A 27,921-nucleotide genomic window follows, 5' to 3' on the forward strand; every position below is an offset into this window, starting at 1 on the left:
ATTTTCCCACTATCTTATTTCTCCCAGGTAAGTTCAAATAGAGCCCAAAGACAAATTGGAGAAAAGTTTTCAAAATGCAGAACACACAGATTTAATTGTTTTTTTAAAACAGTATTTTTAACTGTAAGAAGTTTTGGCAACCTACATTTGGCTTTTTAGCAACAATCTTTTTACCTCATCACCAATGTAGTCATGTAGCATTCGGATTACAGATGCTCCCTTGCTGTAAGAAATAGCATCGAATATTTCATCTACTTCGGAGGGATGGCCAACACTAACCTGCGGAAAACAGGATAATTAACAGCGAGAACTGTTTTAACTGCCATAAGATTTTGATTTTGCTCGTTCTAGTGTGCCAGGAGCTGACTTTTCTCACTGAAGCAAGCACGTGCACATCCATCCCTAGATTGTCTTAGTGGAACCTCTGCGCCCAGTCAATTAAACTTACATATGGCTGGGCTAGGATTGGTTTACATGTCAAACATACTTTAACTTAAACTTTGGTACTCAATCAAATAGACTTGGGGATCTTGCTTCAATCCTTTGGTTCAACACATACCCAAAAGCAAAAAAAAAAGACAAAACCCAGGGGAAGTTAATTCTGGGACAGCGAACAACGCACGCTCAGGAAACGTGCCCACGAGCAAGTCCCTCCCGAATGACCTGTCGTACGAAGCAAGGTCATTTTCCAACATCGATTACAGCAAACATCTCTTAAGCATTCAGAAAACTTTCCATGGAGGTCTCTAGGAATTACAAGGGAGTTTTCTTTCAGCACGGCTCCCAGTTTCGCTGTAACTGAGCTCGCTGCTGCTGCCTCGCCTCCAAAGCGGCAAGCCCAGCCGGATCCTACTTATTTCAAGACCGTCTGCAACACACAGTGCTGGGAGTACGACGCAGAGACACCTAAGGTGGCCTCAGATGGAAACTGGCACAAGCCCAGCAAAGTTTGGTAGCCTGGGCTCTGGGCTACGCTGCTCTTTGGTTTATGGTGTTGAGCACTGGAGTAAGTCAGTAGCTGCTTCCCTGTGCTCAAGGGCCAGAAAACCACCCACTTGGATCCAAAACCAAACCAACCCACAAATAATGGTGAGTTTTGATCACAACTTTGCCCTTTCAGGTCAGTAGAGCAGAAAAACTCCAGAAGGAGCCATCAGACCCTCAAACCTCACTTCTGAAATACTGATTCAAGGAGAGGAAAATCCACAAGGTGGAAACGCAACCTGAGATTTTCCTTTGCATCACGAACGACTGCAGCGTTCCCTTTTTGATTAATACAAAAAAGGCTTACACACAGCTGGTTGTCTCCCAAGCAAAAAAAGAGAACTCACTTCAATAGGATGACTGTTGTCTAAGGCATCAAGCTCTTGAGCTCGTGTGTAATCAGCAGAAACAAACTGAGTCCAGATATCGTACTCTGGGAAACAGTGATCTACACATAGGTACTCAATCCAGGAGGCAAATCCTTCATTCAGCCAGAGATGGGTCCACCATTCCTGGGAAGATGAGAAGGCAGGATAAAGAACAAAATCCCAGCAGCTTCATTTAACCAACAATAAGTTTGCAGCAAAGATATGCTGATAACGGCCCAGTTTAGTACAAAGCAGAGAAACGGGTAACACTCGTAAGCACAAACTCCTCTCTATAAAGAAGTCATCGGCCCAAGAACAGCATCAGCACCCAGTAAGTGGCTTCCCCTTGTCTTAAGTTTGAGAAACTCTGCATGGAGGAGAACTGTGTCAGGTACAAATGCCCAGAGACTAGACTAGAGGTCAGAGCAGAGCCGCTGAGGGGACAGCATGAACGTCACCCAGATTAGGGAAAAGAGTCAGCGACACACCGGGGCGGTAAGGCAGCAGAACCGCGGGCAACACGACGGCAGCGTCTTTTCCAAAGCGAAGAGCAGCTGCTGCAGGAGGCTGGCTTGGGTTTGGGTTTTTTTTTTGCTGAAGAGCACCCTCACATAAAGGGGAAAACCTGGAATCTGAAGAAGCGTTCTCGTCTACGGAAACCCAAAACCTAGTAAAGAGTTAAAAGCTGTTTCTCACCAGCCAAAGGCGGGCTTTGGTTTTTTAAGGTCAGAATGTTACACTGACATTTTAAAATTCTTCCTTTCACTTCTAATATTTAACTGCAGCAGGAGAGGTAAGGAAACAAGCTACGGCTGCTGCGGAAGAAAACACCTTTTTCCATCACTGCACTTACCAGCCATGCTTCAAATGGAAATGGGGCAGTTAACTCAGCAGAGCGTGGCTGTGGTGACACGGGCCCTTAAGTAGAAGAAACTCACCGGCATGTAGAATCAGGCCAGCGCAAAGAACTACTGCTTCTACTCCGAATGAAACATTTACCCCAGGGAGGGTGGAATTTCGATAAGGAAAGCTGTTACTGAAACTCTACACAGATAAGCCCTGCTTTATTTTTAGAGCGGAGACTATCCAATTTTCTTTTGCATTTCTGATCACGTCTGTTTCCAAGACAAGGTTCCAATCCGTACAGATTGGTGCCAAAGGATTAATTAATGCAACTGCAAAGTAGATTCCTGGGCAATTAAGCTGGACTTCTAAATCTTTCTACCTCCCTGTGCTTCTCCCTTATCCCTCCGACAACGTAATTGCTCACGAATCTATTTCTTCCTCTGGAAGTATTGTCATTTCATTTATCTTTGCTACAGAAGAACTACTGGCATACTGTGCTGGCCACTGAGATCTGGTACTGGCAAACTAAACCAGGGATGCTACTGAGGCTTTCTGCACCTCAGATTAGCGAGGAGAAAAAAAAAAGACTTTCTGGAAGTCGAGAAGCAACACTGGACCGTCTTTTCATATTCCACAGAACATGAAATAAAAACCAAAGAGAAAAAATTCTCTAAGAACGTTTTTGGAAGACCTAGAACTTCAAAAGGAAAATAAAAAGCTAATTCAATATGAATTTTCGAGGTTCTTGTAAGTGATCCTTTCTCAAGCTTACTGCCACGGTCTCAACGGGCAGAAGGACCACAAATGGTTCGTGGGACACTAATGGTCTCTGAGACACTTACTGGCGTCCTACAGTGTTGTCTAGTCACGTGACGCTGGCTCTCCTTGCTTCCAGCTGCTCAAGTGTACTAAAAGCTAAAAATATACTACTTTAATATTACTTTTCCATTCAAATATTGTTTTGCTGTCACATGGAAGCTGCTCGTGCTACCACAAACAGGAATGGACACAGTTGACTAGATTTTAAGAGGCACGGCGCTGTAGAAGAGTGTGGCAAACTTTAGTGTTGTAATTAATATTTACACTGGGGTTTTTCCTCCATCCACTCACAATTTAAGCAGCCAAAAAGCCAGAACAATGCAGGTTTGGCGCTCCAGAAGCCACACTTTTTTTTAACAAACACACCAGTTTCTTACTGCAAGAAACTTCCCAACCTAGGAAATATTTGGATTCAAGCGTCTGTTTGCAGGGTTTTGGGAAAAGCAATGTCGGATCTAATTAACAGAGTAAGCTGAAGCCATTTGTTACCAGCAGAAGTTCTGACAGATACAGCTTTCAGCACTAAACGGAATTTATTTACGGATTTCAGTCTTGCTGCCTCCTGTATGTTTTTATTCCCATCAAAATGACTTAAATATCAAACCATTCAGGCAGCCGGCTCCCCATATAGCCGAAGTAATTCGTAGGAGTTACTACCAAGCAACTTTTCAGCTACTGGACTAGAACAATTTGCAATGCTGAGCTGGTACCGATGCGCCTGCTTGGTATGAAAGCCTGATGAGTGAATCACGCCTATCCGAAAGGAAAACAGTGGATTATTCCTTCTAAGTAATCTGACTAGCCCAAGTCATCTCCATGGAGCACCTGCTCAACTCTACCTAGGACTATATTCAAACAACTGAACATCACTTCACATAGGAAAGATCTAGGAATACTTCTAAAGAACACACGAGCAAAGAAGAAAGTGGTAACACAGCGCCATTTAAATATTTCCTTTTTTTCTTTTAAAGATAGCACGCCTGCTATTAAGGGGCACTTGAACACACAGACGATACAAAGCACATGTCAAAGAACATTAGAACTTGTAACGGTTAGATACCATGGTCACAAGGTTTCCAAACCACTGATGAGCAAGTTCGTGTCCTACAACCAGAGCAACCCACTGGCGAGATGAAGAACAGGAATTTTTGGGGTCAATGAGCAACGCAGTCTCCCTGTATTTAAGAGAGAAAGATAACTGAACAGGGTGGTATAAGCCTAGGGAAAAAACACAGTCAAAAGCAGGTTAAATTACCTAAGCAAGCTAAAAAGTGATCAGTATAACTGAAAAAATCCAAAAGCTACTTCAGTTTAGACATTAAATTATTTCGGTAAGTTCCAGAGCTGTTGGAATGCTTTGGAGCAGTAATTCCTTATGGCATGCAAGAAGACAAGTGCAAAAACCCAGGCAGGAACAAGAAAGTTTATCCTTTATTTATAAAACAGCTCACCTACATAATCTAGGAACCTTAACTGTACCTCCCTTGGCACTGCACGCTGTGTGCACAGCGAGTCTTCTCTGCCTCCCTCCTCCCCAAAGGAATTCCAGCTCTTCCAAGCGCACACCCAGCCGTGTCACACTCGCCGCCGCAGCCGCACAAGATGCTCCACGCAGGGCACACGTGCACGCACGCACACACACATCCCCCCCCACAACCTGCCCCTATAAACACCCCTGCCACGATCAGGACCGAGTGGGTCCCTCAGAAAGGATTTCTGGACTGCTGCCACCCCAAGGGGGAAAACGTGCATCTCAAAACAGAGATGGTGCCTGCAGATTATGCCAACCTTCTGTCCCCAAAGGGCTAAAGCAAGCGTGCCAAACTGAGCATTAAGGGGGGGGAAAAAAAATGAACAGCACAATTAAGAAAGGCTTCCAAAAATTCTACTCATCCAGGACAAATGTTTTGTTGTTGTTGTTTTTTTTTTCCACAGGGAGTAAAATATCAGATTTCGTCAGAATTGCGATAAGCAGACAAGGAGATTTTAAACCTGGGCTCAAATTTCCATTTCAATTTTTTAAGGCCAAATTAAACGTTTAGCAGAAGAAATTCAAACTATTTCAGGATTTAAAGTCCAAAGCTTACAAGACCAATGTCGTACAAAATGAAGGAAAATCATTCTAACAATGAGCACAGATAATGTAATAATATCAAGCAAAAGTACAAAAGCTTGATCAGATGAAGAAAAAAACCAAAACCCAAACTGAAAAGGAAGGCAAGTTAATGATAATTTTGATTTACTCATATCCACATGATTGTACTGTGGTTGCTAAATTTACCAACTTGCCTACAACATAAAAGAAGGAACTCTTCCAGCTGTGTCAGTCAGTACGTAACTTTTACAGGGAAAAAAGGGGCCAAGAAAGTTCTCCTGTAGAACAGACAGTGCTGCCAGACACTTAAAAATCTCACGCCCTTGGACAGTAGCTGTAATGGCTCATTCTTGCCTTCCTAAGGGCTGTACAATAACGCACGCTGCTGCAGAAGTCAAAAATCACCCAAACCGAAGCAAGAATTGAAGGTATTTACTCTGTCTTATTTGGGATGAAACCCAATAATTACAGGTCCCTACAACTAATCCAATTACTTCCAAGAATTAGTGAACAAAGAGGGGGAAAGACAGTATTTTAACAGCATACCTATAAGTAACAAGGCCCCAGTTCTCCATGGCACCTTTATAAAATAAATACAAAGGTTTATTGATATTGATACACACCTCTTCCTAAACGTTTAAAATTCAAATAAAATACAGTTCATCAATAAAGTGAGTTACTTTACCAGCAGCAAAGTCTGCAATAGCTATGAGATCAATTTTAGGAAGAGGGTAAGGAACATTGAAGTAGTCCTTATAAAAAGGCAGAGTTTTAGCAGCAACCTGTAAGAAACAAGAGGAGAAATGTTACCTTGGAACAATTAGGATAACTTCAAGTTGGGATTTTTTTTTTAATTTTTGAAAAAATTCATGACTGAAACAAGCCTAAGGAAGCAGCACACACAAGATTTCTTCTAGAAGCCCCACTCCCGGCTTCCAGAGCACAAGGGTTTGGAAGATTTCCCCTCCTTTTTCTCCCCGTCTGTATCCGACCCTTCGGTACTTCCCATCACCTTTGCACTAAAGTCTACATCATCAAATCAGAACGGAATTAAACCGCCTGTTTTCGTTAATATAGACATCAGTTTGTCCACAACTGAAATCCTGTTTGCTATCAAGCCCGTTAAAGCAGAAAAGCAGCCCCGGGAGCTCTGCAGGGATGCAGGTGCCTGAGGAGAGGATCACACCCCGTCCAGCCTGCCGGGAACGGCTGCCGCAGGAACGGAGTCGCCCTGAGCGCATTTACCTCTAACGCAAACTTTCCTTGCTCCGCTTTGCCAACGGGAGTGTAAACACGCACTAAGACGCCGTCCAGGGACCGGGCCTCTACGAAGTCGTACTCTCCCACCACAAACGCTACGAGATACGTCGACATGACAGGGGTGCGAGCAAACTTCACTTCCACCAGGTTCTCATCATCTGGGTATGGCTTTCGGTCGATGACATTCTTTCAACATGAAAGGGACTCGGTTAGTTTCATGGAAGTGACACTCTGTCACACACTGCATTTGACTGACTAGTCCATCCTGAGGAGTCAGGCATTTAAGACAAACGCATTTCTTTTATGATTTTAAAAGACAGACCACAGCGTAGTTCCCCTCAGAACGCCCTATCACACACGGACGTGTACTTTTATAATATACAAGCGAATTTCCATCACTGCAAAGGCAGCTGAACACATCCGCTATCAGCTGCTGTCCTTCGGAGAGAGGATTACCCACATCCCCACAAGGCATCAGGCTTTCACTTTAAATTCTGAAACAGAAACCATCACCACGTGGTCAGCGGGCAAGGCCAGACTTTACGGGTAACTACGAAGTTAGCTACTGCAATAAAAAAAAAAAAAAAAAGTCTTTTTAAACTGACTTGCTCTTCTGCAGCAACATCATCGAGACATACGGGCGCTATATTTGAAGTAGCCACCTGAAAATGCCCACTTTATTCGCGACAGAGGTAGGTCTACTCGCACATTTTATCCCAGTTCTGGTCAGAAATTCTCTAGAGCAGAAACCACGTTTATTTATCTCAAGTGCTTATGGAGCTATAACAGCTACATAAACACACAAAGGTGGTGGGTTTTTTCCAGTCACTCTTAATCAAGAAGCACGTGGCTTGACATATGCTAAGACTTTTTTTTTTTTTCCTCTAAAGCAGCACCACGGCGGTTTGTACAACCTGTTTAGGTTTTGCACTAGCATCTGACATCACAATATCATCTTTTCAAAAGCTCTCTCAATTTCTGGCCGCTTAGTAATATCCCTAATTCTGTCTGTTACCGAGACACAGTATTAACTATCAAGTAACCAGCTGGCATTATTACAGTTTTACTTAAAACACTTTTTACTTGCACATCAAGAACTTACCATATTTGACAAAGCTACTCTGTCTTTAGGAACCACCAAAGAAATATCAAACGTTGCCTTAATAGCAGGCTCATCCCAGCAAGGGAAAGCTCGGCGAGCATCAGTAGCCTGAAGGAAAGAAAAGCATTAAACAAATCAATCACAAGAGATTGTGGCAATAAAACACACACAAGAATCCTGCCTATTTTACAGGCAAGAAGTCGGGTGAACGACAGGCAGTCATTGGTGTAGAGTCTTTTCATTGACACCCTCAACCTCTGCATTAGAGCATCTTAGACTTACTTATTTCACTCTTGGTTTAAATAAATAAAAAAAAGCATCTGAAAAGCATCTGAAAAGCACTCTGTGCTCTGGTGGAATTCTACAGTCTGAGCAAAATTTAGCAGAGTCATGACAGGAGCAAAGCTCAGTCATGTGAAAGCAGAGAGGGCACCCAGGCGTTCACAGACCGTACACACAAGACCACCTATTTATATTCCGTCAGCAGACTGCACCCAAGAAATGTTCTATTTGTACTGGGTAAGTACCCCACGTTTTTATGTAACCAGGCAGATCACTATGAAATTACAATATGGTGTAAAATTCTGTCATTATGTCCAGGGTTTACATAACACTTGAGACAGAATCTGGCTCACATTTTGGATGTCATTAAGACGCTGAGGTAAAGGCAGAGTGTCCTATTAAAAGAATTAATATACTTCATAAAGGGAAGTCTTACCGAGGTATTTGACCACCTCTAAGTAAGGAGTTGTTCTTAAACATTGCAGCTACCGCATATATATGATGCACCACACATCAGCACGATCCTTGGCTGGGGAATTTGCCAGATCCAGAATTTACTGACCTTGAAGTCACAACGTAAAGGCTGCTTTTAGCATTACCCATCCACACCAAGAGGAAGAAGCAAATAAATATGGATTTTTTTCAAATTTACCCAGAGGGCATAGCTAAAGCCAGGAAATCGTGTCTTTGCTTCTTCCAAGCACAAATCCCGTGTTACGAGTGACGTTCCCCGAAAACCAAACCCCAGCCCGTACCTCAAACTGAGTGACAGCAGCATAGCGTGTGTCTCCAGTAGGGGTGGTGTATTTACTTCGGTAAAAACCTTTCATTTTATCATTCAGCTCCCCTACAAAGTCTATCTTTAGCGTCCCTGTCCCTGTAACAGAAACAGATGGGACATTGTTATTCACATGCACCAAACAGAACATTTATTCCGTCCGGAGCTTCAGGCCGGGCCGCTCAGCTGGCCCCTGCCCTCCTGAAATAAGGTGGCCCGTCAGCTCCTCTCCACCCAGCGCTTTTTCGCCGGCCTCCCTCAGAGCCTTCGCTCTCCTTACACAAAACAAGCTCCAATGCAGGCAAAGCCAGACTCACCACAGCATTTTAGCATGGACTGGAGATCAGAGGCTGCTGCAGTGCGCGTTCTCATCTTCTAAACACAACCTACCTTAAGACATTCGAGAAGTCCAATCCTACAATTATTACTTTTTAGCAAAGTTTGCAAAAACATAGTATGGCTACTAAGTCATAAAAGCATCCTATGAAATCCACCACAAAAGCCAAGACGGAGCACTGGCTGCGTTGGAGCTTGTAAGTCAATTAGTTTCAGGATTTATTCTGCCCTCGATGTCTCAGTGTAAAAGGGGAAACCTGATCTTGATCGGAGAGGCAGCACGCCAATATCCCACAGAATGAAATGCTAAAGTTTTATCCCCCTAGAATCTTTATATTTGTATTTGTCAAGATGAAACAAAACTGCTTTATTCAAATTGAGGAGCCGAGTTTCAATCAACAAACTCCTCAAAGCAAAAAAACTGCAGCAGTTCCAAAAGGATTAGTACATTCACGCCTAGGAAAATATGGCAGTAATTCAGATTAGCCCATTCTCATTGAGAGGAAGACAGATCATCAGTAGCTTCTGAGCCTAACTCCCAAGAGCAGGTGAATAATTAGAGTCACCTCAGGTGTTGGAAGCAAACATCACCATTAGTGAAAAACCTTTTCAATTCCAGAGGCCCACAAAGCGACTTAAGAGTGGACAGGCTCCCTACGGAGCACTACGTTAGTTCAGTCAGACACTTCAGGGAAGACAGAGCTGTTCTACTCCAGCTTTTTTCAAGTGCAGAAAGCACGAAAATAGCTCTTACCTTTCTGGAGAGTACTGGGAAAGGAGAGAGTAACCTTTTCATCCTCATTTTGATAGTTGAACCCTGTGGCATGTACCTCTGAAACAGAAAAACAGACTACTTTGTTTGAAATAAGCCCCAGAGATGTTTCTGTAACTCACAAACATTTAAAATTAACTGACTCAGCTGAACGCAACAACATGCTGTCGTTACTGAACAAATCAATGAAGTCTTTGCACAACCCAGGACGATGTAAATGCAAGCAACCAAAGAAACGCCGCCCACTGTCAGAGTTCCACGTTATAATACCTTGCTTCAGACAAACAAATCTACCACACGTACATCAGACTACACAGCCCCAGACTCAAAGCACCACCTCCGTGCTCCTTCCACCTCTGCCATCCACCCTGTCCATCGGAACACCGTCCTCCTACACGGCAGGGAAGCCTCCTGCTGTGCCGGGTCCCGAAAGCTGCACGGTTAAGTCGTAAACTTGCAGTAAGAGCAGCACACTGCACCCGCCAGGAATGCAGGAACAGCTGCTACAATCCCGACAAACAGTAAAACACTGAACAAAACCTCCCCTCGATATCAAATGCTTACGTCAGCACAGCAGGATTCTTATTCATTATTCCAAACAGGACACTTATGATTCAGCTCAACATTGTGTTTTTCTGTGTGGTTAAAACCAAACAAAACCACCTTGCTGCAGATGTTAGTGTGCTTTTCAAAGCGAGATCCACAAATTAACGGAATTTTATTTGAAAATTGTCTTCAGAACCAGGGACCTGCCTTGGGAGTTTATGCACCGTCCAGCAAAGGCACCCAAAATCCACCAGGATTTTAAGCAGCACAGCACATAGCACCGGATCTATTTGCAGATGCAAACATCCAAACTATGAGGCCAAGCTGGATAGATGGGGGAGGGAATCGGCACACAGGAATTACACTGTCCTGCAGCTTAGGGGTAGCAGAGCCAAGAGGGAACACCTGGTGTTGCCTCTTCCTTCCCAATTCATCAAGTCCCACTTGCTGCATCCAAGGTGATGGACATCTACTCTCCTTCAACCAAAAAATATCTAAACCAGCTACGTAGGACCTCACTTCGCCAGTACCTATGTCACTCTAAACTCAACCGCTGCAATAACCAGCCGGCTTTAAGAAATGCAAACCTGCACCAAACCAACCGAGCAATGTTTTCTGCCCCATGTCAGCATCCTGAACTTCCAAACTTGGTAAGCCTGGACACACCGACACAGCTTTCCACGCAGACATACTGATGTATAATTCTTTATAACTACAATAAACGTCCAGCAGTTCTGTAGAGGTTTGAAAGAGATGGGAAGTGTACAGACCACTTTGAAGTAACAGCATTCCTAGTACGAGCTGCCTGTCCCATCCCACTTACATCACTGAAATCGAAGAGAAAACACACCCAGCACGTCGAAATGCTAGCAAGGGTCTAGCAACCTTTTCGGGTACTTTCAAAATTGACCTAGGAAGAAAGATTCAGTAAATAGCTCCAGTGAGCTACCAAAGTAGATGCTAGTTTTGAATGGTCACAGAATAAAGGACAAAAAGGAATACTGCAAAGTGCTGTGATACGTAAACATCCCAAAAGAAAAACGTACCACTGTATCCACCTCTTCATTACATGGAATTCTGAGTGACAAAGCTTGTCTGAAACAACAGTTTAATTTACGGAATGACCTGTATTCCACACTCAAGTATCACGACAAGAATCCAGGTATTTGGTTTCAGAGGCAGCCTAAGCACACTCACAAGACATTCGGCTAAGTTGTTCCATATGTGACAAAAGTAACTGGAAACATGTTTTTATTTCTATAAAATTTAAAGTGCTATTTATTCTGGAATAGTATGATTTCAGCTTTAAGTCAGAGTTAATACCAACCTCTGCTCACAGAGACGATAAATGCAGAAACTGCATGAATGCATTAGTCTTAACTACTGGTTTCACAGTGCTCTGCTCAGTGTTTAATCAGAGTTAACCACCACGGTAGGGTACCTAATACATAAATGCTTACAATAAAACAATTCCAGCTGTAAATATATATATATACACACATATATACATATATATACACACACACAGAGTACAGAAACAAATTCAAGAAAAAGAAATTCTTTACAGGATCGAGAAGAAGAACTTTAGACTACCAGTCTGTACTGTGGTGTTCCAAGATTTTGAAAATCAACTGCAAGAGGGATGAGATAGACCATTTAAACAGCAGACACGCCAAGGACATCAAAATGCCAGGAAGCGCTGGGCAATGAGCAACAAAAAGTAAAGGTTTAACTTTTCTTTGTATGACCGGGGAAGAGCGAGGCAGAAAAGGAGACACTGTAAGAGCTGCAGAGGAGATAGTCAGAGGAACAACGCTCACATACAACATCCTAGTCCGAAAATGGGCTTCCCAGCAACAGAGCGTAGAGCTGACTGCTGACTCCATCGTTCAGATCCAGGGAATTTTGACCCCAGCTATCTTTAGAGTCCAACAGACAGCAACCCTGTTGTTCTGCGATGGCATGTTAGTGACCTCGGTCAGGGGGGGAGGATGGGCTTGAATACCTGTCGGAAATTTATGTGAGCCTGCCTGGGAGGAATCCCGCTGCTGGACAACCTGCAGATGCTGAGCTGTCAGCCTGTGGTCAGAGGCTAAACGAAAACCTGAGAAACGCCTGATAAAGATCAGCACAAGAATGCAGAAACACCTCCCCCCCTGCAGTGTGTTTTAGAATGACCACAGCAAACCAAAAACATTTTTATCTTTTTACAACTTCTAATGGAAACAATCTGATACCGAAGACAAACAATACCATGACTTCAGGATCATGGTTCTAACCTACTGAAACTGAGAAATACAGAAGAATGCGTGTTATGCAGATCTTCTGCCAAAAGTCGACAATGAGTATCAAGTTTCCCCCTCCTCCTCTCCCAAATGTGAAGCCTTCCTAAGTGTATTTGAGTTCGTAGCTCCACTACTTTATAACCTCTCTAACCTGTACTAGGAAAGCCATAAGCAAACGTTACCAGTGCTAGAAGGTGCTGAAGACCTTCAGGGCTTTTTTTTTTTTCCCCCCTGCAACAGCCTGGGAAAGCACTGCAGAAAGCAACCTTCTTTGTTTGAAAGAACTTCTCAATCTTAATTTTAGAGGGTTAGATCCCACTTACCCTAAGGTTAGAAACACTGTTTACACAAGTTACGGTTTAAAGAGGCTGGAAGCAGCCATCTCCTGAGTGATGCTGTGCACTCCCCGCACATACTGATCACAATCTCCACCAAAGGAGGCCGAGAGAGTCTCCTGATGGCCCAGGACTGCCCTGCTTGCCATGACAACTAGCCTCTGAGGCACACTCAAAAGCAATGGCAAGAGTACCTCTCGAATGGAAGGTAACACTCATTTACAGTTTCACAAGAGGAGAACTCATCGAGGAGTTGGTGTTTAGAAGTGTCTGTCTTTCCATGCTCAATTTTCTGTAACTCTCAAATCTCTATCAATTTCTGAAACTGCAGAATGTAAATGAAAGATTCAAAGTTACTTCTTTTTTTTTTTTTTTTTAAACTATTCAGTGCCGATAATTTAATCCAGAGCAAAGGAACCATGGAAAACCATCAACAATACTTTTTGTTAAGAGTTTAAGAGGACTGCTTATAACAAAGATGTAATTGCAGTAAAAGGCTGTCTGAATTCCTAACAGTGCTGAATACAAAAGCTCCTGAAGAGAACAACACAATTTTGGCAGCCTACTAACTTTGGAGAGTTTGGCACTGCAAGGTTGCAAGTTAATCACTAGCACATTAGTACACAGTCTGGACCAAGTCGCATGAGAAAATAAAAAGCTGCTAGTGCTCCATGTCTTTGGAAAAAACGCATAAAAATCCCATCTAGCAACCTTCCCAAACTCGGAGCACTACATATCAAATTTTACAATAGCATTTTAAATAAATCACAGTGCTTCTACAGAGTCCTCCCTGAAATCGCCCAGTAACCACATGGGTACATCAATTAACGATCCCAATTTCTGTACTACATGCTTATAAACGTGGATCCTGGCCAAAGGTTTTAAGCAGTGTCAAATGGGCATGTATTTCACGGCGAAGACAAAGCCAAGTGCAAGAGATGGAATTTTTTCAAGTAGCCCTCATTCCATGGCATGGAGAAGTCACAGGCAATTAAGGTATGGTGGCTTAATGAACTCGCGTTCATCAACTGAGCTGCAGCGACTGCGTGCACTCTGCCTCCTCCCTCTGCAAATTAAACGCGTTAGCCTAAGCCACCGACGTGTCGACACAGCGTACACCGTCCTCCTCCAGCACCAGCCACTGAGCCACGCCGATGCGGTTCCCGAGAACCCTAACGCTTTCGAGCCCTTCCACATCTTTTCACGTGTTTCAAACCAGGAGTCATAAAAATCCTTCAAGGAGGCAGAAGTATTCTCGCCCATCAGACATCCCCACACTGGCCGTGCCAACACAGCCCAGGCCTCCTTAAGAATCCCTACCATTACAAATGCCGTCACATCGAGTCCTCTCCAGGAGAAAGGATGAAGATGAGCTTTTCCATAACAATGAAAGGTTTCACAACCGGCTTAAACAACTCTAGTCTGCCGCGGGCAGAGACCGTTGTCTCATTTTTCCCACCTGGCCCCAGCTGCATGTTCCCATTCCCTTCCTTCCTTCCACTGGCACTCGCACACAATCATCAGGATCAGGAAGATGATCTGTCTCCAAGTTGCCAGTGCAGTTTCCTGATCCACACGGCGGATCCACGAGCAGCAGGACGAAGGTGAACGCCAACAGAAGGGAGGGAGCGAGGACAAGCGCCGTGGCCCCTTCCCGCAGCAGCATGATCTCAGGCTGCCTTGTCATCGTCATGAAACGGCAGCGCTCCCAGGCCAAGGGACAGCACTGCTTAGATGCCCTTGGGTCACACTGCCCAGCCTTCCATAAGCACCAGTGAGCTTTCGTTGGTGGTTTCAAACATCAGCTGAGGCTCTGGTGTAACCAGCATCTAGCACTAGCATCCATGTCCCTACCATACTAGGAAGGAAAAGACTAAAGTAATGAGTTCTGGCCTCAAAATCTCTTAAAGGTTGAAGTACAAATCAAAGTTCACTGGATTATTTCTGCTAAACAAACATCACAACGGCTGCTTGTAACCTTCTATGTGAAATTGCCAACTACTACACTCCAAGCACCTCCAAATTTAAGAAGCTGCTTTAGATCCCCCAGCACATGGAAAGCTTTCCCATTTAAAGACAATGTAATTCACTGATGATGATTCCATCACAATTTTACAGCTTCTTAAAAAGAGAGATTCACAGGAAGCTCAAACTACTGAGTAAGTATGAAACTCAATCCCCTAAAACTTAAGAGCCAACTTGCTTAGGAATGCCTTTCAGTTCTTCGTTTAGCCGAGCAAAGTCAACCATTGGGCAAAGGTGATTCAACACATACACACCCCTGAACACTAAACATTTCACTACAAGCGCTAAAAAGTAGCTTCTGGAAAAAACAAACACACTTGCTCGATATGATTAGTGGCAGGAGCCACTCAGCAACCGAAAACTCAGTCTTTTCAGCAGTTTTGTTCCATGACAGCATACCTGGCACAAACAGCAAATCCACAACCTCCAGTTACAATCACTACACTGGTTTTATGATGAAACAGAGAACTTTTCTACTCCAAAGTATCACATAATCAATCTCTCCTATCATTATGACTCAGTTGTGGATTACGCAGCAAAATTTTTTACTTTGACTTTAAAGCTTCAGCGATCCTCCCTCAGCTTCCTGTCAAATATTGGGCAATAATCTGATTTCACTGCAAATCTGTATTAAAATTCCAAAGACCAAGTTCTTTCTACTTTCTTCTGTATCCATCTTTAGAAGAGTGAATAGGAGGGGAGAGAAAACACGGCCCACAGATCTAGCTACGATTTCTGATGTTGTACAAGCCACAGCGCAGCGGGCACTCGAGACTAACACGAGTTCTTAGGAGAAGAATAAACTCTCCTGCACAAAAGTCAACAGACCACTTCCATAAACCAGGGAAAGGTGTCTGTTGGACAAGAAGGTCTCTCTCTCACACAGCTACTTCTCGGAACAGAACCACACTTCAAAGAAGATAAGTGACCGATTATCTTTTGTCTCACATTTACAGACAAGCGCGAGACAAATTCTTCTCCCCTGAGGTATGGAACTAAAAAGAGGTAACGATTCCCCACCGGAGCCTTTAAAGGAGGAAACGTCACTAACTTCTCACTCCTTTTCAAACGTACTACACAGGCAGTTGGTACGAGGCTCACCTACATCACCAGATCCAAATGATCTGGCTGATACTTCTGTCGGTTCATTGGACTATATTTCGTACTCTGGTTTTGAGACCAGTTATACAATTACCATCCAAAAGCTGTGCACAATAGAAGCATTAGTAAGACTGACTTGATCTGTATCAACAGGTGCCAGCAAATAGTCTGCCAATTTCATGCAATTTTACTTCCAAAGCCATTACACTAGTTGGCAGTTCACCAAACTGAAAGATATGGTTTAACCCCGTGGAGCCCGAGTATAATTGGAGTAAACAGGCAACAAAGCTGCACCTCAAATATTTATGATTCAGCAGTTGGAGAGGCGAGTGCCTCTAACCTAGCCAGCGCACTGGACTCTGTGGGTCCAGAGTACCACGTTCAAGGCTATCTGAAAAATTAGAATGAAGGAATTTAAGCCACAGGATTTACTTGGGTTTAAGCCTCCGTTAAGCTCTACTATGAATACTTTGAAGTTACAAGGAGAGCGTATCGCTGTTAAAGAATAGAAAAATAGAGGGGAAAAACCAGCTCTGAAAACAACAAAGATCATACATTAAAACAGAGATCCTCTCTGTTCCACGTCTTTTTCCTGATTTGACTGGAAAGAGACTTTATTCCTCGGTGCCTTTTCCATTCATTTTCATTTTCTCCATGACAAAATAAAAAATTAATAGGTGGTTTGGGCCTATGGCACAGTGGTAGGTGGAACAGACTCCACACACGCTCTGCTATTACTACCACGGGCGTTATCACCTCATTGCTCAGTGCAGGAGCTCCGGGAGAGCTCGGCAGCACAGCCTGCCCCCCAAGCCCAGCTCAGCGCCGGCAGGAACGGAGCGCCAGGGCCCAGCCCGGGAGCCCGACCCAGGCCCGGAGGAAGCAGCGCTCTATTCTTTCGCTATCGACACTCGGTGGCCGGACTCCAAGCTCTTTGGTCATCCTCTTCTCTGCCGCCCTCTCTCGCCGCGACGGCCCTTCCTGCAGAGCTCTGCTTCTCCACCGCAGCCCCACCCCGCGCTGCCTCCCTAGGACAGTTCCCCATCCACCCAAGCACCGCCCGGCTGCTACGACTGCGCTTTTAAGCCCTCTGGTTTCTTTAATACTATATTAAGAACTTAAAAAGTCAAACCAATTTACATGCAAAGACTCACTGCAGACACTCCGCTTGCCACAGACAAATCTATTGGCCACAGGACAATGTCACTGCAACAAGAACTGAAATTGTCCAAATCTAGCCCAGAAAATTAAGATTTCTTTTCTTCTTTAGGCGTTCGGACAACCACAGTCCTTCTCTCCAGCACCCTTCAGCTGCTGCATAAGCATACCAGGGAGGGTTAAACCTAATCAGAGGAACACCCTTCTCCTATCCATCATCAAGAGGAGATTCCTTTAATTCACAATCATGGTTTTAACAAAGTGCTTCATGACATCATTGTGGCATTTTCCTTACAGAGAGCGAAGCTCCGCAGACCCTTTTGGCTTCTGAATGCCTTAAACACAGCGGACCAAACAGCTACTGTGCTTGAAACAGCAAAGGCTCCCTAAGAAAACCAGAAGGGCTTTGCACGCTGTTAGACGGTCTCTGTTTCAAGGAGCTTATTTTCCACACTTCAATCATTTCACGCTTCAATTGCTAAAACTTTTCTTGTTTCTGCTAAATCCGCTCACAATGAAATCGGAGAAGACATCAACGACTGTAACTGTGTGTTTCAAACAGGTACCGCTTCTCCGATTTCTCCAGTAGCTTCCAGCCTTTCACTGAACCAAATCCCAGTCATCGTCTCCTCCACACAATCACCTTTTTCCGTGTTGCCCTACACTCAGAACATCCTGCTAACTGTCAGTTAAGGGTCTTCTGTACTTTTTCAAATCCTTCCCAAGGAGTATTTCCTACTGCAGGCCGTTATTGATGCATTCTCTACCTAAGCCCTCGCCACAGATTTTGTCAATATTGCCAAGTCCACAGGTACAGACCTTGTTCTTACACAGTTACCCAGTATAAAGAGCAATAATGATGTAAAAAACAGTCAAACATCCTTTTGCCCACAACACTCAGGCGTGATGGAGTAGAACATAGATGTCACGGAAGCCTGAGGTACCGTTTTTGAACATAATGGTGGCGATGAGAAGAGAACGAACGTTAGATAATTCATTTTGTGCTTCTGGGGGTAGGTTAGCTTATCAAACTGTTACGTAAGATTGCAATCAAAGTTGTTAACTGTTGGCAAAGCACCTCGGGTCAGAAATGAAATGGATTAACACGGAAAAACTCCAGCAAAAAAGCAATCCTACCTTCGTCTCCTTGTGGCGCATAGGAAGCTGTAATAATGTCAATGTCAGCACAGTTCATCACAATTTGGTTGGTTGCCTGTTTCACCTGGAAGAGAAATTTTATGAGCATCAGGAAGAAATGGTGTTCCCTGCTCGCTTGAGCTCCCTTAGGTAGGCATTCCCACCTCCCTTTAATCTAAAAACCCCTCCATCATCGAGTGTTTGAAATAAAATTTAGCGCTCAAGAGTGGTAAAAGAGAAAAAAGCTATTCCAGTGACTGCTCTCATTTGTTCCGGAACATGCGCACTTGAATCACGTTCAAGCCATCTAGGCCTACTTATCAGCACTGTAAATTATTTAAGGGAATGAACTGCCTGTTAAAAATTGGTATGAAAGCTTGACAATAGGGCCCTTGTACATGCCTGGGAATCCAAGACCAATAAAAATAGACAGAGAGCCTGTAAGCTTCCTTTTAGAAGCGACCTACAGAAGACTATAGTGAAAGCCTTTGAACACAAACTTACATCTTTTGGAAATGATCGGAAAAACAACCTACGGGACTGTGTTCTCAACTGTCGATGCTATAAGAACTTCTTAGGGTAAAAACATCTGCCAAGAAATTCGCCTTTACATTTTCCTGAAAGCCTTCCTTCTGCCAGCTCTTGGCTACACACACTTTGCTTTATTTAACAAGTGGCCAGCTCCCAGCGTAGTAATAAACTGTCTCGCCGTGCCAGCTTTCTATTTGGATGCAAGAGCTTGAATGCAGAGGAATTCAAATTAAATATCAATTAATTACAAAGGGGTAAAATATTTGGGAATTAAACTAGGAATTATTTAGAAACTTATGGCTGAAACCACTGGAATCATCACACTGGATGGAGCTGGTAATCCTGCTAGTCCAGGATACAAGTCCTAGCAGTAGACAACGCCAGGTCTTCAAATAAAGGAGCAAGAATTTCTGCAACAGCCAACTAGGACAAAGGAACTGCTTCCTACCCCAAGGAGTAAGTTCCTTAAAGCATAAGAACTTACATCCCTTTCTTGGGTTTTCACTATTATAACCTTAAAATGCCCTACTAACACCAGTACCCATCACTCTACCCATATCTTCAACACAGCAGAAACCACCCGGACCTCTCTGTGATGGAAACTGGTTCCCAGGAAGCAAGAGCTCCTTCGTCCCTGCAGCCAAACCAGCGAAGCGCTCTGCAACGCGCGCGCCAGCTCTCGCCGATCAACCACCTGAGCCCACGCGCCTTCGTGACAAGGAACACCGAAAGAATAAGCTGAAGTGTCACAGCTGAAGCTGACACTTATCGCTGCCGCGGAGGAGCTGGTACCTACACGGGACGAGTAAACGGAAGCAGATCCTCAGGCCTAAGCTGCTCTACCTGGGCTCACTGAAAGAATGTTCCTTAGTCATTGTGTACATAAAAGGCAAATTAAAGTCTAGTCAGTGATAAGGAAGGCTCAAGAAACGTAAGTGTGTAACTCATGAGGTGTACCCACACCATAAGAATGGTCCATCCACTCTAATAATCTGTTAACCAAAGGGCTAATACGAGATAATCCAAGGAAAGCCAACCCCCCACAGCCGATGGGTAACGCAAGCCAAACCTAACTCAGAAGTTTCTTTCTAACCTCAGTCACCAACTGCACTTCTGAAGAAATGTCTACGGCTTATTCCTGTCAACAGACTTGTTTGTTTAATAAATTTTACGTAAGGGCTTACACTTTTTGACAGGCGTGACTACTAGTGACCCTCTCCGAATCCTGCTCGTCGGTCACCCTGCAGCGGTGTGCCGCGCAGAGCAGCGCAGAGGACCTGTGGTGTTTCCACCGCGTTGCCTCTTTATGGTAATAAAACCAAAACAATGTTACCTAATAAAACCTAACCTGAACCTCAAACCAACACGCTTCCAAAGCATAAAGTGAGAAAATGCAACAGCTGAAGTGACACAGGTTAGAGTTGATGCTTCTAGTAAAGATTTACAATGCAAAATCATTTTTGGTTTTGTTTTTGTTTTTTCAATTTGGTGCGCATGAAACTGAAGGATTACAACACTTCCCAAAACCCAAGATCAAAGCCCAACAATTTTCATCACAATATTAGGGTTTGGGGTTTTTCAAGGTCTTCTAAAATGCAGAAAAATCAGAATGAGAAAGCTTTTTAAAGTGTCCAGTAGAGACCTTTATTCAATCTACAAATCCAAATCTCTCTGGATTAAGAATTCAAGACGCATAAAGAGCTGTCCAAATTGCAGACAATACTGGGTTTAACAATAGGCTTGATCTCTAAAAAAAAAAAAAAAGTCTTCTGAGGACAGAAGCATTTTCAGTGCAGCACTGCGCCTGCAAAATAAGAAAGTTCAGGTTTCAGCAGAGACAACTTCAGAGGCTCCTTCGAAAGACAATTACTTATTTTTAGATTTTTTTTCTTACCTCCTACAAATCAAGCCAGTTTTACAAAAGAGTGCGACGTACCAGAAAACATTTAAAGGGACTGAGTGAACCGGTAGTCTAAAAAATATTTACCCTCCAACTCCCAAAAAAACCAAGGGCAAAATTCGGCAGGCAGCTACGGCGTACCGCACGGCACGCTTCCGAGGCTCTCCCAACTTAACTCCATGGGGAAAAAAAAAGTTTTCACGTTGGCACAACAGGCTCTAGCACGAGAGCCTCCTCCCTCTGATCCACTAAAAATAACGACGGGCAGGCACACCTGTAAGAACAAAACTATAAACTGCCCAGCACACTGCACTTAGGGGCCCTTTATCTCCCAAGAACCTACAGCCCAGTGCTGACGGACACCACGTGCACCGTGAAGATGAATGAGTGCGTTTTACTGTGAGGGATAGCAGAAATGTAAGAGCGGTTTCAAGGTAATACTGTGTTTTGGAAGACCGATATTCTGCTCATGCAGTGCTTTTCAAGAACGCAGTCGTATTAAAAGGCAAAAAAGCGTTTCACTGCGTAAGGTATAACCAACTACAAAGCTGTACACGTGCAAACTGTCACCCTGCTTTACCTCGCTCTATAATATAATAAATTTACTCTTCAACAAGAGGCAGCTAACCCAGGCAAGAGCAAGGTGGAAATGCCCTCAGCGAAAGTAGAGTTCACCATAAGGCTGACGTGGTTAAAAGCAGCAGATGAGCCAAGAGGAACATCTGGAATGAAGGAATGTTTCAAAACTTTAAACCTTTTCGTTTTTGGTGAAACTCTAGTAACATTAATTGGAATTCAAACACCTAGTGGGATGAGCCAGACCCAGATACCACGAGCAGGTCTGCCCTGCAATAAAACCACAGACCTTTAAGACGTTTTAACCGTGTCAGTAACCTGCCCTTAAACTGAGATGACACACACTTCCCAACCCCCTACACATCCACATTCGTGCTCAGCACTTCTTTCTGGGAAGGAAAATCTCACCCAGCAGAAGACAACAGCTTAAATTCCTCATGAAAAGTTTTCCAAGGTAGCATCACCTGAAGAAGAGCTAAAAAAGGCTAATTCCTTGGCTCTGCCAAACAGGAGTCAAAGGTGCTGTAAAGCTTTTGATTTTCACCGGTTATCAGAGCGGGAAAGGACTTGATGGAAAAGCCTTTTTAGGACATTAGAAACAAGAATTTGAATGGCTTCAGTAGAACCTGAAAGACAGGGTGAGGTACACCGAAAGACATCTTCTGTAGTTGAAACTAGCTCTCTAGAGCCATTCATACGGCGAGATAATTAAAATCTTGTCACTCGGCTTCAGAGTCCTTTTCTAAATGTAGCATTGTAACAAGCATGTATGTTTTTAGCATTTTACTCCCTAAAAATAGACAACTAAAATTACCTCAGCTGCGTTCTAGGAGGGATCTTTTCAAGAATTTCAAACTTCAACGAGAAACGGAATAAAGAGTTCTATCAACCTGCATCTCGAGCAAATGATGGTAGCCGGGTCGTAAAATCACCAATGCCACGACTAACCGGCCCACTGGAAAATTCACTTCATTCCAAAGAGCAGCAGCTACACTCCTCTGCAGCAGTCACACATACTTCAGAAGTGTCAAATTCACACAGACAAGTAAATCCCTTTGTAACTATGATCAATGTAATCATCTTAGCCTTATGAATTACAGAACTCCAAGAGGCCTTTTGGCGGGGGGGAAAGAGCAAAGGCATTCCTGGTCTTGAAGCCGATGGCATAAGGGTATGCAGAGCCCCGAGGTTCTGACTCTGAAGCACCAGATTTGAACACTCCGCGTGGTGCCTTTGATGCTCAAATTCAGATTGAATTTCATGTGCTGGAAACATAAGTTATAACGATGGTATATTTATACTGGGCAACTTTCCCCCCCAAAAAAAGGTACTGAGCACAAATACTACACCTACTAAGCTTAATTTTTCAAGGTTTACATACAAGAGCGTCACAATTAATCTTTAACTGGCACGCAGCAGGCCCAGAAGACTACACACTCCTTAGCCTAGTAGATAATGCATAATTAACCTACAAAAACCAACAGATACAGGTTAAACATTGCCAAATACAAGAGTATCCTTAAGGTATATTGAAGGGACTGCGAAAGGTATCGAAGAGAGCCATCTACCTCAGGTTGTAAATTCTCTACGGCAAAGGTAGGCGGCTTTGCAACCAAGAAACACCGCGCTGCAGTTTGCAATGAAAGAACCGAATCTCCACTCCACACTCGCCAAAAAGGGCTGTTTACACAGAGGTAGGTACCAGGGAGGCGGAAGACAACCGTGCACCTTCCCGGAGCTCTGCACCGCTACACCTGCGCCGGAGAGGTGACCGTCCGGAGCTGTGACAGCGCGAAGAGCTTCCATACAGAAGCTCAGAACAACCATCGAAGTTCAGGAGCCAGCTGTTTGTTTCTCTTGTGAGTTACTCATGTTTGCCTTTTCAGCACGATGCTGAAGAACAGAACGGCCACACATCCCCTCTTTGTTCCAGCCCTCCGTTAGGCCTCCCAGGAGTCAAAAGCAGAATGGAAAAAAGTTGACCTAGACACTGAGTAATACGAGTGTGCTGCGCTGATAACTGAACCCTGAGAATCAGGGTTATAACAATTAAATCTCCAGCTAACAGACGAATAAAGTAGATGAACCACTTCCACTGAAAAAAAACCCAACCCAAAATTTAAATTGTGCTCATTCAGAAACATCCCCACACCACCAACAAATCAACCGTTTAAAATGCTAAAAGATGACATAACTGACAGAGTGACCACAAGATTGTGAGCAGGAAACTCCAGTTCAGCTCCAGATCTGCCACCAACACGCGCTGTCCGACTCTCCCACAACCACGTTTCGTCCCAGCTGCGATAAGGGTCACTTGGGAAACACTCCCTTTAAGGATTTTTAGGTTTTTAACTATGAGAAATGGCAATTATACACTGTCAGCTTATATAACTGTTACAGAATTCTACAGACTTCAAAAATATTCGTATGACCACAAATTACATTATTTAAAAATCTTGAGTCACCGAACAAAACTTAATATACAGGTTATCAGATACTTAACAAGTGAAGGCTACAAAACTAAACTATCCAGAGACAGATTTCAGTGTCATTCCTTTATCAAGAAACAGCAAAAACTAGACAAGAGGGTCGATTCCCTAACCTGAACAGTAGAAGTGTCACAACAAACTACAGCCACGTATTGGGGTTTTTCAAGGCTTTGAAATCAACCTGGTCACTGCTGACACTGAAGCAACAGCCTTATCTTTTGAATCACAAAAGGCTTTCTCCTCCAAAAGCTTATGTGAAGGAGCTGTGTAAGTGTAACATTTATTATTGTGGCATAAAGACAAAATGTTATTCGTACGTACAAGAGCCAACACAAGGGGGCCGCCCCAAAGCCAAGACTGGAAGATGATTTAACATTTCTTCAGGGCTTGGTGCTCAAGTTGAAAGACTTACCAAAACCCTACACCGGGGCTGCCAAGTCCTGTGTAATGGCTGTGAGTGAGAAACACAAACGGACTGACCAAGTGTTTACTTGTAATATCTCGAGTAAACATCACAGCCTTCACTAATTCCAGTTTGCTATTAAAGATGCAAAATAACAAAGCAAACACTTTTGAGGTACATAATGAAAAGTTTTCCTAATTTTGTGATCAATCATGATTTTTTTTCTGGTGTTAAAGTTTCAGTACTCACCCTGCAGGTCAGAAAGCATCACTGCTTTAAGCACTCGATGTGGATTATTGCTTGCCCAGCCCAGTCATTACCACACTGGAATGGAGCAGAGGGACTAACAATTATTCTGGATTGGTTATAAACAATGATACCTGGATCTTCAAGAGAAGGCAGTGCATGTACTTCCCTACCCAAAATCTGGAAAATTCAAAGTTTGTGTCTTAACATAAAATCACTTTTATCTCAATGACTGTACTACGTACGCCAAAGCTCCCACGAACGCCGAAAACAGGACATCTCCCACGAGCCCCACCCCACCGTGTTACAGGGGGCCAACAGCAACGGCCAACAGGTCCTTCATGGAACCAACTGGATCCAAAAGCACACTAATGAGGTTTTATTTTCTAGATTCAATCCCAGCTCAGTAACGAACAACTGGTGAACGTTAGCATATTCTTAGGCAAACCATTCCCTCGTACAAAAAGCATCCTGTCCGCCCAGTACGGTAAGGCAAGCTGGTCATTCTTCTCTCCATCAAGGTGCAGAAGAGTGACCCTCTAACTCTCTGGAAAGTGCCTTTACTGTGCTTTGGGCACTGGCAGCCACAGCAAACCTCTCCAGATCTCGGAGCTCAAGACAAGCCTGCCAACACTCACCCCACACACCTTCCCGCACCTCTCCTGTACTTGCTCGCACGCAGCTGGGACGTGGCCTCATGATTCCTCGGTCTATGGTTGTTACAAGTTATTTAAAAATAAAGATAGATACTTTAGATATGTTTTAAGAACCTCGCCCTAAATTTTTTCAATTCTCTCCACTGTGGGAACATCAGATCAGCTCACCATGACGTGAACAAGAGTTTTTTTACAACGTTGAACCTGCCAGATCAGTGTTCTTCCTTAACACATGCCCTCAGCTGGTAGGAAAGTCCAGGATTTCGCATTGTCAGGTGGTATCCATTGCTCTAGGAATCCATTGAGCAATCCCCTGAACAGCAAACAATATTAAAAATATTTCAACAGGACTAAAATCTGCAAACCAACTACCAACTCTATGAGAAGGCTCCAAATCCTCGTTATTCCTGGATTTAGGCTAAGTTTCCAAGGCTGCTGTTCACTACTGCTCTCTCCTCAGCAGCAACGCTGGCTTAAAAAGCCACTACTCCCCTCCCCCCGAGTGTTATTTTTAACCTGGATGATTTCAGTGATCCCATTTACAGCACAGCCCCACAGCTGTAACAGGACTGAGGAGCAGCAACTTGGGTGCGAAGACAGGAATAGGTGGCTGGGATTAAGGCGGAAGAGATCGGGCATTTCCTAAGCCAGCGTTTGCCCCATCAAACCGAGACCCCACTGGTAGCAGCGGCCCGAGGACTTGAGCGACAACAAAATCCCCAAAGCGATTTACGTTTTCAATATTTCTTCCACACGACAAACTTACTCATCTCTGGTCGTCTTCCTCCAGGTCCCAAAAGTCACAAGGTTCACTATCATTCACAGCTTTTTGCCCTCCCCAACTTCCACAGCCACCACACACTCGCCCAGTGAGGCACTCGCTCTCTTCTGTACCTGTGCTTCAGGTGCAGCAGTTTTATTCCCCCGATGTCACCTCATTTTAAAACAAGGATTTAACCACCTCTTTAGACCAAGATTTAAATCTGTGCACATCTCAATATCTAAAATCTCCCTCAAATACTTTTGAGCTCTTGATACCGTCACCCCATTCTAAGAAAAAGTCCAGTAAGCCCTTACCATTCCGTATCTATTTCAAACCATTGCACAAGGAAAGACGTGAAAGCAAATTTAGGAAATCTTGGCACAGCAGCCTGAGAATGACTATGAGACTTCAGGGCTTTCATCAAACATTCTGGCTTTGAAGCATGAACACGGGGAAGCTTTTCCCTTTCAGAAAAGGCAGAAGACCCGGCGTTTGCAGCCTGCACACCCCTTCCCACTGTTAACCGAGCCTCCCGCTTCACTGGCTTCAAGCTTCTCATGACACTGAGGCCTACCAGCTTACCGTACTACACCGGGGGAGTTCGTGTTTAACTGCATATGGGGTAGTTTGTCTTTCCAGCAAAATCCCGAGCCATCTGAATGGCTGGATAGAGATAAAAGCAGCACGCTGGAGGCTGAAAACAGGAACAGGGTGCTCACTACGGCTTCGGGGGAAGCCGGGGATACCAGCGAGGCAGACATCCGTGGCTCCCACCGCTCCACGCCTAACCTACATACAGACTTTCGCTAGCGGGGCCGTGCTGGCAGCAGGAGAAAAGCCGGGGGACGGTCCGAGCTGGGACTAAGGGGGGGGGGGGGGGGGACACACGATGGAGAGGGCCTGGCACCCCCCGCCCAGCCCGAGGGCCCCGGGGCGAGCCTTCCTCCCCCCCCTCTCCCAGCCCTTCCCCGGCCGCTCCCGCTCCTCTCGGGGGACGGAGCGGGGCAGGGCGGGGCCCGCGGGCTGCCCTCTCCCCTTCCCCGACGCCTGGCCGCGGGGAGGGGGGGGGTGTATATATACCTATAGACGTATAGGCTGAATGGAAAGGGAGGGTGGAGACCGCGGGGGGGGGGGGGGGGGGGGGGGGGCAGCTCCGTGCGGCCTCCCTGCACCTGCCCAGCCGGCTCCACCGCGCCGAGGGCCGGGCCCCGGCGGGTTGACGGGGGCGGGGAAGGCCCCTCAGGGCCCGGCGGCGAGGAGGGGAAGGGGAAAGGGGGAGGGGGGGGGGGATCGGGCCCCCGTGGGCTGCCAGGGCTCCCTCAGGGCTCGGCTGAGGGAGGGGAAAAAAAAAAAGGAGGGGGGGGGCTGGGCCCGGCGGGCTGCCGGGGCTTCCTCAGGGCCCGGCGGCGGGAGGAGCGGGCTGAGGGAAGGGTCCCCTCAGGGCCCGGCGGCGGCGGCGGGAGGAGGAGAAGGAGGAGGAGGGGCCGGGCCGAGGCCCTACCTGCACGGCGGCCTCCAGCTTGCCCTCGAAGGTGAAGTCGATGAGGTCGGGCTTGAGGCAGAGTCCGTAGTTGAGGGGGGACACGTCGGCGGGCAGCCGCTCGAAGGGCCGCTTCTCCGGCATGGCGGGGCGGCGGCAGGGGGTGCGGGGCTGCGCCCCCCCGCGGCGGGGCGGCGGGGGAGGAGGAAAGGGAGGAGGCGGGGGGGGGGGGGGCGGCGGCGGCGGCGGAGCGGCGGCGGTGGCGGGGGGGGGGCGGGAGCGGGAAGGCTTCCTGCCGGCGACGCGGCGGCCCCGCACCAACACACCGAGAGAGCGAGAGCGCGGGCGAGCGGCGGCGGCGGAGGAGGAGGGAGGGGCGGGGGCGCGCGCGCGCTCCCGGCACGAGGCGGCCGGTAGGGGGGTGTGGGGGGGGGGTGGTGGAAGAAGAGGAGGAGGAGGAGGAGGAGGAACAGCGCGTGCGCGTGCGCGCGGTGGTGGTGGTGGTGGCGACGGCGGCGGCGGCGCCACGCGGCCGCGCACGTAGAGCGGCGCGAGCGCGTTGCGTAAGCGGCGCGGGCAGTGCGCGTGCGTCCCGCCCCGCCCCGCCCCGCCCCGCCCCGCCCCGCGCTCCCGGTGGTGCGGTCTGCC

The 27,921-nt window shown here is 45.6% G+C and overlaps 1 protein-coding gene across 1 annotated transcript in view; it reads right to left on the reverse strand.

Annotated features, from left to right (window-relative positions):
- Positions 1 to 27,417, reverse strand: part of NPEPPS (aminopeptidase puromycin sensitive) — a 39,270-nt gene extending 11,853 nt beyond the window's left edge. The window contains exons 1-11 of the mRNA XM_086477872.1: positions 27,295 to 27,417; positions 18,230 to 18,314; positions 9,625 to 9,702; positions 8,512 to 8,633; positions 7,475 to 7,582; positions 6,358 to 6,558; positions 5,798 to 5,894; positions 5,659 to 5,692; positions 4,078 to 4,192; positions 1,332 to 1,496; positions 175 to 279 (exon numbers count right to left, since the gene is read on the reverse strand). Of these exons, the coding sequence (XP_086333998.1) occupies positions 175 to 279; positions 1,332 to 1,496; positions 4,078 to 4,192; positions 5,659 to 5,692; positions 5,798 to 5,894; positions 6,358 to 6,558; positions 7,475 to 7,582; positions 8,512 to 8,633; positions 9,625 to 9,702; positions 18,230 to 18,314; positions 27,295 to 27,417 (1,233 nt within the window). The remainder of the gene's footprint in view (positions 1 to 174; positions 280 to 1,331; positions 1,497 to 4,077; positions 4,193 to 5,658; positions 5,693 to 5,797; positions 5,895 to 6,357; positions 6,559 to 7,474; positions 7,583 to 8,511; positions 8,634 to 9,624; positions 9,703 to 18,229; positions 18,315 to 27,294) is intronic.
- Between the last annotated feature and the right edge of the window lie 504 nt (positions 27,418 to 27,921).

Source organism: Leptosomus discolor, chromosome 25 (assembly GCF_034619465.1).
Source record: "Leptosomus discolor isolate bLepDis1 chromosome 25, bLepDis1.hap2, whole genome shotgun sequence".
NCBI lineage: Eukaryota > Metazoa > Chordata > Aves > Leptosomiformes > Leptosomidae > Leptosomus > Leptosomus discolor.